Here is a 10,729-nt window from a genome sequence, read left to right on the forward strand (position 1 = left end):
TTTTTCGAGATTTTGATAATTTCTCAGTATAAACTGAGATTTTACTATGAGATGATGGTGATGATAAATGATGTTGATATTTCATTTGTTTGCCTTTTTAATATGTGTTTATTTAGCTAAGTAAATAATCTGACAACCCTGTATCAGTTCTCTAATTTTTATTATCATTACTATTAGGTTCACTATAGTAGCTGACTTTCCCTACCTGTACTCTGCTTGCTTCAACTAAGGGCTTCCACCTCCAGCCTTCAGAGAACTGACTGGGGGAGGCTCTTCAGCCAGGGTGTGGTATGTGCCTGAAAGATTTCCATTCCCATAGCCTATAACTGACGACAGACAGGTGCAGCAGTGTGAGAGCCCATCTCTCTAGCAACTTTGCCTCCAGGCCGACTAGGACTGCACACATGAAATTGCATCCTTGCCTGACTTCTTCCCTTCCCCAAAGCGCTTTCCCCACTCCCATACTGGTCTCTCCAAGAGGATTTCCATAACAAATCACTTGCATAGGAATAGACTTCTCAAGGTCTGCTTCTGGGAAACTGGACCCAAGCACTCTATGACATCCCAAAGTCTGGAAGTCACTACTCTAGAGCTTAAGAATGGCACTTCCATGCTTGTGACCCTTCAACAGTTCATTTCCTACACTCTGGGACTTTCACTTCTTCAAACACCAAGATCTCAGCTCATGATTTCACCTTTGCATGTGCTCTTCTCTCTCCACCTTTCCTATCCAAACTTAAGCCTCCTCAACCCTCAGTCTCAAAGTCACTGCCGCGGTGAAAACTTCCCTGAGCCCAACGAATGAGGCTCTTCCTTCCACCAACACATGTTCCCTATAATCTCAGGGTCCTCTTCCATGCTGGCCTGTAAACTCAAAAGAACACAAGCCATATTTGTCTGGCTCTCTGTTTTGTTCTCAGACTGAACTGGCAGAGCAAGCCATGTTTCTGACTATCCAAAGAAATTCACCAAAATGAGAACAGCTACTGAATCCAGGCAGAAGATTGTGAACTGGTTTTTCCCCCCTGTATATTTTCTTTTCTTTTTTTGTATTTCATAACAAGCTTTTTAAACAATGAAACATCTACTGATTTCATAATCAGGAAAATTAAAAAGACCCCTTTCTATTGTGCAATAGTAAATGTTGGTTAGATTCTTTCTCTCCTAAAATGTAATGGTATTTTCTGTAGAATAAAGCTAAAAATGAGTTAAGTACATTAGATTTCACTGTAAATAAAGCTGTCACTTTAGTCACTATCACACATTAGAGCTCTCAGCTAGAAACCAAGAGTATAGGTTATACTCACAATCAACTATGCAGACATAAAGTGTTAGATTAGAGGAAAGACATTACATGTTTCATAGACTTTTCTCTCTAAATTTGGTCAGCATTTTAAGAAAAAGGTGGATAATTTTGTAGGAAAGAGGCAAAGAATGACAGAGTTCAAAAAAAGCAATTCTTATATAAAAAAGGATTCTGCCCAAAGTACTTTTATTTCCCCTCAGAAAAAAAAAATCTGTATATTAAAAGATGTTGGTTTTTTGTGTTTAAAATAATTTGATTCAGACTGTCGAATCTCAGAGGGAAGGCAGGGGTGGGTGGGTAGGTGGGAAGAGACCAACCAAAGGACTTGTATGCTTATATGCATAACCCATGGACACAGACAATAGTGTGGTGAAGGTCTAGGGTGGGGGGTGGGGAAAAAAGGGGGACATATGTAATACTTTCAATAACAAAGATTTTTAAAAAATAATTTGGTTCATTAATAATATTGTTCACAATGAATTATCAAGGCAGTTCTAAAAGAACAATAAGATCATACCAGCAGTCTCCAGCTTGAGTTGAGCTGTGCTCTACATTTGTTTCTTGGGTGGGTGAGAGTTGTTCCTCGGAGTTGAGGGAACAGGGAAGTCATAGAAGCAGTATGTCAGGTGGCAGCTGATCCCTGCCCCCTTTACTCCTCCACTGGCACCTGGGATCCTACAATTTAACAGGTGCCAACAAACTGCTCTGGGGCTAGAATAAACTCAAGGGCAGGGATTTTATCTATTTTGTTCTCTGTTGTACCCCTAATAACTAGCATAATGCTAAATACACAGTAGACACACAAATATTTAATTAATAAAGTGATATAAAGATCTAAAAAGTGATAATATCAACAAGTAATAGAAAAATGGGCAAATAATATAATCGGATAGCTCAAGGAAAAGGAAATATCAACAGTTCTTAAACATGAGAAAATATTCAATCTCAGATAATAATTTTAACTTAAAATTAACATGAGACAACATTTTTTACTTACCAAATTGACAAAAATATTAAAATGTATTAACACACTCTGTAGGAGGGGCTTTGGCAAAACATGTATGCACATACATTGCTATTGGAAATATAAATAGGTAGAGCCTCTTTGGAGGTAGAGTTGACACTATATATTAAAATTACAAATGCAGAGAAACTTGGCCCAGCAATCCTGAGAATTTATCCCACATGTGAAATGACTCATGGCAAGGTTATATACTGTCTTAAAGTTTATAACAACAAAAGTATGGAAACAACTGAGTACTCATCAATAGGGGAGTGGTTAACAAGGTGGGGTACACATACATTGTGCATTACTTGCAACTGTAGAAAAGAATGAGTAAGCACTCTTTGCACTTCTATGAAAAGATCCAATATGTACGACTAAATGAAATAAGGTACAAAACAATATGAACAGTGTGCTTATTTTTGTGTATAAAGAAAATACGACTATATTTGTATTTGCTTATATTTATATAAATAAACTCTGGAAAAATGCCAAGGAAGTGGATAAAAGTGGCATTTTTTGTATTTTTTCAGGGAGGGAGAGATGAGTTCTAGGCTCATGGAGAACAGGGTACTTTTTTAAATTATGCACTTTTTAGGTTAATGAAACATGAATATACTAGTCAAATAACTATATGTTTAAAAACCAGCAGGCTGAACTACAAAAACAAGAGAAAGAGAAATAAAGAGGCACTGCTATGCAAATTAATTATGTAAATAGTAAATTCTGTGACACACAAATTTCACAATCTCTGAATATTATGATGTGAGGTGTTAAGGGTATGAAGAATGTATTAAATCTTCATATATGTGATCTTTCTTTTCCCATCATAAAACTAAGGAACATTTTAAAAATCAAATCTGTTTAAATTACGTAAGAGAATGCTTCCAATAAAACAAGCCCTGCAACATTAAAACAACCAACACCTTTCAGCCATATGACATGATCATTACAAAATGAGTCTTACCTTACTTCAGCCGGTGGACTTGGGGAATAGGGATTTGCAGAGCAAGCTAGGATTCTAATGACCGCTCCAGGATGATAGGTTTCCAGAACATGAACAGCTGTAGGATACACCTGTTGTTCAAAGGTAAGTTCCACATAGTCTTGGCTCTGAAAATTAGGCGGCGTCCTCTTGAATGGCAAGGAAGCACTGGGACACTGATCCCACCATGTTCCATAAGTTCGAAACACAGCTGTCTGAGTGAAGTCACCAGAACTTGGGAATACATTTGGGACACCTGCCAAATTCCACATGGTATAGGACATACTATTCTCACTTCCATAATGGGAACTGAAATCCACCACTTCTTTGGCATACTGGACCACCTCTGCATTCAGAGGGGAAGTCCGGATGTTTGATTCTATGGCTCTATGGCTGTTCATCATTTCTCCCCTCGCAGCTGTCCTGGCTCGGCGCCGCAGGCATAGATAATAAAACATGGTCAGAACTGTTAACATGGGGAAGACTGGTGACATGCAGATGTGAATTATGAAGCTTCAAAAGGTCAGGTGTCTTCCATAAGATGCATAAACTCTCTGAAGGATATTCTAAAAAAATCGAATGGCTTGATAAAATAATTTAAATAAGCAGAAAAATGCATAAAAATGAGGTAATAAGCAGGCTTTTTACCCAATGTAATTTCCCAGAATGAAACTGAAAAAAAAATTCACTGTAAATGTGAATCTCTAGTATAATCTATCTGATGTATTTTTAAGAAATCTAAATATTGAAATGGATACAATTTTATGCTACATGAGAAGTAAAACTAATATTATAAAACAATGGAAGATGTATCATCTCAAAACTCCCATTTTATACAAAATTATAACTATCCTTCAAGAAATACTGAGTTTAAACTTTAAAAATTAAAATTATTTAAAGTATATGGTAAACCACTAAAATACTGCTGTAAATCCAAAAAATCTTAGACATTTTTAATTTCACTTTTTAACAAGTGATTCCCTATTGTTAATTATTATTCATGCCAAAACATGCGGAGTACAGATCTCACATTATGGGAATATAGTTTTCTGGAGCTGACAGTTAATCCAGACCAACTAAATTAACTGCCTTACACATCACAGATCACCAGACAGTGTTTAATTTATAACTCTTAGCATTATTTGTTAGGGTGATCTACGGCTGGCTGGCATCTGGTTTGTTGCCAGCCACTCTTAAAAATCACTCACCCCCAGATAGAAAGGTCACAGGAGATGCAAAAGTTGGCACTCATCCATGCAGCCTGAAAATGGCATGTTGACTTCAGGTACAAATGTTGACATGTGACATTCTTTTACCTGTAAGATAAGAATTTTTTAAAATATTTTAATTTTCAACTTAGGAAGTCAACTGTCCCAAAAGATTTATCATTGATAAACAGCTACTTGTTAGATAGAACTTTCAAACTGAATAGGTTACACTTTTCTGAATTTGTGGACTATTATGAATAACTAATATATCTTGTTAATTTTATGATAGAATATATAAAATATAATAATGAATCCTTTCTAAATAGAGATTGTAAACCCAGAGATTATGAGTCAAACTATGCCAACAGACATTTTATTGGGATCAGATAGTGTTTTTTAAAATTTGACTAGTTTGTAATTTTTAACAATCAAGAGGACCCCATTTAGAAGAGGTCTGAGCTCTCTGCGTATCTGCCATTATTCCTGGCCAGCTCTACCAGCTCACAGCCCAGGCCTGACCCCATTCACATTGAGTAGTTAACCTCTCATCTACACAAACACGGAAATCAAACATGATTTTTGTACCTGTAAAGTCTGGAGCTTAACTTCTTCTAAGTAAAAGAAGAGGAATGTACTAACGTCTCTTTAGTAGAACAATGTGCTAGCCTTTGAAAACTTTAGTGCTAAGATTATAAAACATTACAATTTATAAAACACATAAGTAGGCTTATTTTCTGCTACCTGCTGGTACCATCTTTGTATCAGATATATAACCTAGTTCCACAAGGGTCTACATAGAACTAAATTTCTTGAAGGAGGGAATCTAGCCAAAGATCTTCAGTTCTCAAAGTACTCAGCACATAGTAAAAACAAAGTATCTGACTTGTTGACAGAAAAGGTAATAAGCACACAAAGAATTTATGTCTAAAATAATTTAAAATTACCTAACAGCATCCTTCTATTTCTCAATCCCAGCTAGACCCAAACCCAGTGAAATGCTTGACAAAATGTAACAAGTAAAATAGTAAATAAATAGCTGAGCTTGAAACAAGTGAGGAAAATCCACAGTTGTGAGAAACAGAGAAAGTCAAAGACAGAAAGCAGGAGCTGAAGCTAATATGACTCATGGCATCAGTTACAAGGCCTTAGTGGTTATAAGGAGACTTTCTGACACTCACACAAAAATGGCATTTCAAGCCACAGGTGCCATTTGGAAAGCCAAAACTCAGCAAAGATCACCCTATCCATAAAACCAGGAATAGGAAAACTTAGCTCACTGGCCAGGAAGCCCAAGATGTGATATCAACCTAGGAAATGGGGGAGAGTCACCAGAGTAAAATCAGATCCTTATTAGGCATGTACTATGCACACAGTGTGAACCTAAGTTCATACTTCCTTCGTGGTTTAGAATCCATACTCCATCCCCAAGTCAAAAACTTTAAAAAGAAGTAGTCCTGACCCGGTAATGCTTTAGGGCCTGTTAGGGGCAGATGGAAACCATCTTTGCAGGGATGCTTCCACAACACAGGACAGAGGTTAAACCCTTTCTAAAGATTTACAGTGCTGAAGAACAGGTCATGTTATAAATGTGGGAAAAAATAATTACATAGTAGATCACTTGCTTATGCAACCATCTCACCTACCACAAGTATAAATCTGTCAAGGAAAAAAAAATTTTTACAACTGCACAAATATCAAATCTTTTACACCAAAATGTGAAATGATACAGCTCTTTCTTTTACCATATATATTTTATTTCAAAATAAGCCCCCAGGTAAATTAAGAGGAATAATTTTCCAAAGAAGTTACTTAGTAACTCTCTTTTTAAAAATATATATATTTTATTGATTTTTTTACAGAGAGGAAGGGAGAAGGATAGAGTTAGAAACATCGACGAGAGAGAAACATCGATCAGCTGCCTCCTGCACACCTCCTACTGGGGATGTGCCCCCAACCAAGGTACATGCCCTTGACTGGAATCGAACCTGGGACCCTTCGGTCCGCAGCCCGACACTCTATCCACTGAGCCAAACCAGTGAGGGCAGTAACTCTCTTTCTTAAAAGAAAAAAAAAGTGCCCTAACCGGGTTTAGCTCAGTGGATAGAGCGTCGGCCTGCGGACTGAAGGGTCCCAGGTTCTATTCCAGTCAAGGGCATGTACTTTGGTTGCGGGCACATCCCCAGTAGGGGGTGTGCAGGAGGCAGCTGATCGATGTTCCTCTCTCATCGATGTTTTTAACTCTCTATCCCTCTCCCTTTCTCTCTGTAAAAAATCAATAAAATATATTTAAAAAAAAGACTAGAATATGAAAAACATTCTAGAAGTGTACATAAATTTCTAGAGCATTTAAAAAAATGAAATAAATTTAAATTATAAAAATGTAATTTAGGAAATAAACAACAATGTATAAGTATCCAACTCAACTGACTGGTCAGCTAATTTGGGAGACTGGATGCTTTATTCCTAGAAATCTTCAAGAGAAGGAAATACCATCTGCCAAGGTGGATGGATGCATTTGACTGTATAATCTTTGGACAACACTGCTTACTCCACAGCCTATAAATTGCTCACCCAAGCTCTTTTCACTCTCTTTATAAAATGGCATTTATCAGAAAGTAAAAGTTCTATAAAACCAAAGAAACATTTGCAAATTAGATATCATTCATGTGAATGTTCATATTCTTGATGAAAAGATTGAGACAAATTGTGAAAGTCAAATTCTATTTGACATACAAACCACAAACTTTATAACTGTTTCCCAGCTAGCTTTTACCACTACAGAGATGGGATACTAGCAAAAGCAGCAAGTGCCATATATGCAATGTCATTTTTAGGCTGTTAAATAAAATTTTACATTGAGGCAACATATATAAAGGTGAGTTACAAACTATAAATATATGTATTACATGTTCAAATATCTTCAGTGTACAAGAGAAATGTAAATGGATGCTTTATTTTTTCCAACAATAAATAATCGTTAGAGTTAACTTTTTGTGAGATAAAGCTAAAAATAACCAAAAAATGAAAAAGCAAACAGCAACACTATTCAAAAATTTTAATAAAATTAAAAATCTGTTTTTAAAAATAAACAAGGCATAGAAAAAAATGCGCAAACCCATTGTTATTAACATCCTTCACTGATTCTAAACTCCTTTCTATCAACTAAGATGACATATAAAAGTGTTTTGGTGGTGAAGAACATATGGAAGAGAAAGGATAACTCGATCTACTTTTCCCTGGGAAATGAAGCTGAAAAGGGGGAATAGAGCCATAGTCTCGGGACACATGTGGACAGCAGCGACCAACGCAGAAGTCCAAACTGTCCATGTACTGTCTGGACCTTTGCCAAGGCGTGGAGGTGATTTGTGATAACCAATGAATATCCTAATGGGCAATAAACCAATGCACAAGATACAATAACTCTATTTTGTGAGGAGAATGGGATTTAAAAACAAAATTATTTTTCCCACCTAATGCAAATATGTAAATATTAGTCTGTACACTAAATTTTTCCAAAAGGACACTTGTAAAAATGTATCTTTGGGAGACATTTTCTTTTCAGTTCATTCAAAATGCTTCTTTAAAGACTCTTGCAACATATAAAAATATCATTTTCCATTTAACAAATAGTCTGAATTAAAAATAGGGGACCTTTATTTTATTAGTTGTTTAATCCAATCATTTATCTGCAATGGTTATGAAGTGAGAATTTCTCGGCAACACAATGAACTTTTATACTCACATAATCAAGGAATACAAAACAACAGCCATTTAACCTGTATCCTGAGACCTTCACACTCCCTGGGAAACAACTTGCTTTATAGGACATGATTTTATTATAATGCTTTATTTTCAACTACGTCTTTCATATTATAAACTGCTTACCAAAGTTAAATAATACCATTACAGAGAAAGCAGTAACAGTGGGAAAGAGAAATTAAGCGGTACAGACAAGGGAGAACATATGTTTACCACTGAGATTTGAAGTGAGATGGGGAGTCGATGAGGCGGAGAGAAGCAGGATGGCAGCAACTGCAGAGAAGACGGCTTGTGCTTTGGTAGAGGAAAAGGGAGGAAGGAAAAGGACTTTTCATGAAATAAGCAAAAGGAGGCAATGGGAATGAACTTGAGCCAGGGCCACACAAAGGCTAGGTTCATAGTGTGATAAAGGAACCTGGAAAACAAGTTGAAAACTCAAGAGGATTCTCGACTTAAATTGAAAAGACACAGAAAAAGGTAAAAAGAACAGGCAATAAGGTAGTGTCATATATTGAAGGCAGTTGTAACACAATACTTACTTGCAAAATATCCCACAGAGATATGTCAATGAAGTGAGAGATAAAAAGAGCATTTAGGCAGCCTTGTAGCATAGTACCAAAAGGTAAAAGTGCATAATGTGGTACCAAATCAAGAAAACAGGCCGAACCTTAATTGTTATTTCTGTATACTGCTGAAACTGATCAAGAGACACTATGTTGAGGAAAGGACTTTTCTGGTTGAGTCTAGAAATCAAGACATGGGCAAACTGAGGAAATGATCAAGAAGAGTGGATTACAATTGAATTTGTGCAGAGCTGACACTCATAACCAGCCCTCTTTGCAGGCCTGCCCCATCTCTGGCTTTCTATGGCACCACATGCTCTTATATCTCCTTCCATCGCTCAAATAACTGCTTCCCAGTCTCCTCTTGGGTCTTCTTCTTCCTCATTCTCAAGTGTATTAAGGTACCATTAAAGGAAGGCTCTCTTTCTGATAAAATGATACACCACAACATTCCACCTGCCTGGCACCAGTCTTCTCCCACACTTGCTTCAACCACCAGACTGCACTTAGGCTTTGCCACTAAGGCTGCGTTCCCCTGGAACACCCTTGCTCTTCCTCAGCCTGGCACCCTCTTATCCATCCTTTAGTCAGGTTTAGATCTTATCTATCACCTACTTTTTCTTTGCTCTTGCACGTAGTGTATCATTCCCTATATGCTGAGGTAATTTTCTATCCTAGCAGACAATAAATTCCTCAATTCAGAGAATGTGTCTTAATTATAACTATACCCTTAGGGCCTAGTACATGTCAATAAACATTTGTTCTGTGTGTTTTTTTGTTGTTTGTGTTTTTTTTGAAGACTGGCAGAGTAGATAGCAGAAGACAGTTAAAATAAACATAGAAATCAAACCAGTGACTCTTAAAGATAAGGCACATGTAGACCTAAAAATGAAGCAAAAAAAAGTTCTTGATATAGAAAAAAAGGGGAAACATCTATAATAATAAAAGCGTAATATGCCAATTAGACTGGATGTCCTTCTGGATGAAGCTGGGGCTGCGAGGGAAGCCCGGGTCCCGGGTACCAGAGGGGAGCCGCTGCCGGCAGCCAGGGGAAGGAAGGCCTACTCTTGCACAAATTTTGTGCATCAGGCCTCATCAGGCCTCTAGTTTAATAATAAGAAACAAAGCATCAAATGTATGACCTTCTTTGAAGCCATCCAATAAGTAATAGTATACACATATTGTTCAAAGAGAAGGTAAAAAAAAAAAAGTAGTAACTTCCCTGATTGAATAAATAATTTTAAAAGGGGAAGATAAAATATAAAAAGTAACCAGTGACCTTATAATTAAATCTAAATCATCACTGAAACAGTAGTGGTAAAGTTGAAAGGGATGGTTAGAGAAAAACAGAAGTAATGTACAAAGGAAATAAAATCAATAGAGCCAAGAATGGGGGAAGCCAAAGAGTCAAGGTTTCACCTTATTAAATGGAGATGTGAGAGTAACAGAAAGTCAATTATACATAGTTCTAGATTTGAAAACTTGCAGGGGAGAAAAAAAAGTAAATATGAATAAGTTAAAATCTCCTATTAAAAGATAAACTCTTTCGCACAAGGGATCCTTGTGATAGAATGGCTCTGTATTTTGGCTTTGGGAGTCACAAGATCTACATAAAATTGCTGAGAACTAAACACATGTGTGCATATAAAACTGATGAAATCTGAGTATGGTCTGTCAATTGTATCTGTATCAATTTCCTAGGTATAATATGCTATAGTTTTATGCAAGATGTTACCATTGGAGGAAACTGGATGAAGTCTACACAGGATCTTTCTGTACCATTTCTTATAACTGCATGTGAATCTATAATCATCTTTTTAAAAACAGATATTTTAATAAGGCAAATAAATAAATAAAGGCATACTTTCAAATTGGGAGGAGTGAAGATTAAAAGGATAATGAAAG

General features: G+C 36.5%; 1 protein-coding gene across 4 annotated transcripts in view; it reads right to left on the reverse strand.

The window, feature by feature from the left end:
* The window catches only part of FBXL4 (F-box and leucine rich repeat protein 4), a 45,503-nt gene extending 36,936 nt beyond the window's left edge, over positions 1-8,567 (reverse strand). For 2 of the 4 annotated variants that reach the window (XM_006095836.3, XM_023759759.1), the window contains exons 1-3: positions 8,475-8,566; positions 4,503-4,610; positions 3,277-3,860 (exon numbers count right to left, since the gene is read on the reverse strand). In XM_006095836.3, the coding sequence (XP_006095898.1) occupies positions 3,277-3,788 (512 nt within the window). In that variant the 5' untranslated portion in view covers positions 3,789-3,860; positions 4,503-4,610; positions 8,475-8,566. Of the gene's footprint in view, positions 1-3,276; positions 3,878-4,502; positions 4,611-8,474 lie in introns of all 4 variants that reach the window. The other 2 variants (XM_014461820.2, XM_023759758.1) reach the window with 2 other exon arrangements.
* Between the last annotated feature and the right edge of the window lie 2,162 nt (positions 8,568-10,729).

Source organism: Myotis lucifugus, unplaced genomic scaffold, assembly GCF_000147115.1.
Source record: "Myotis lucifugus unplaced genomic scaffold, Myoluc2.0 scaffold_161, whole genome shotgun sequence".
In the NCBI taxonomy this organism is placed as follows: Eukaryota; Metazoa; Chordata; class Mammalia; order Chiroptera; family Vespertilionidae; genus Myotis; species Myotis lucifugus.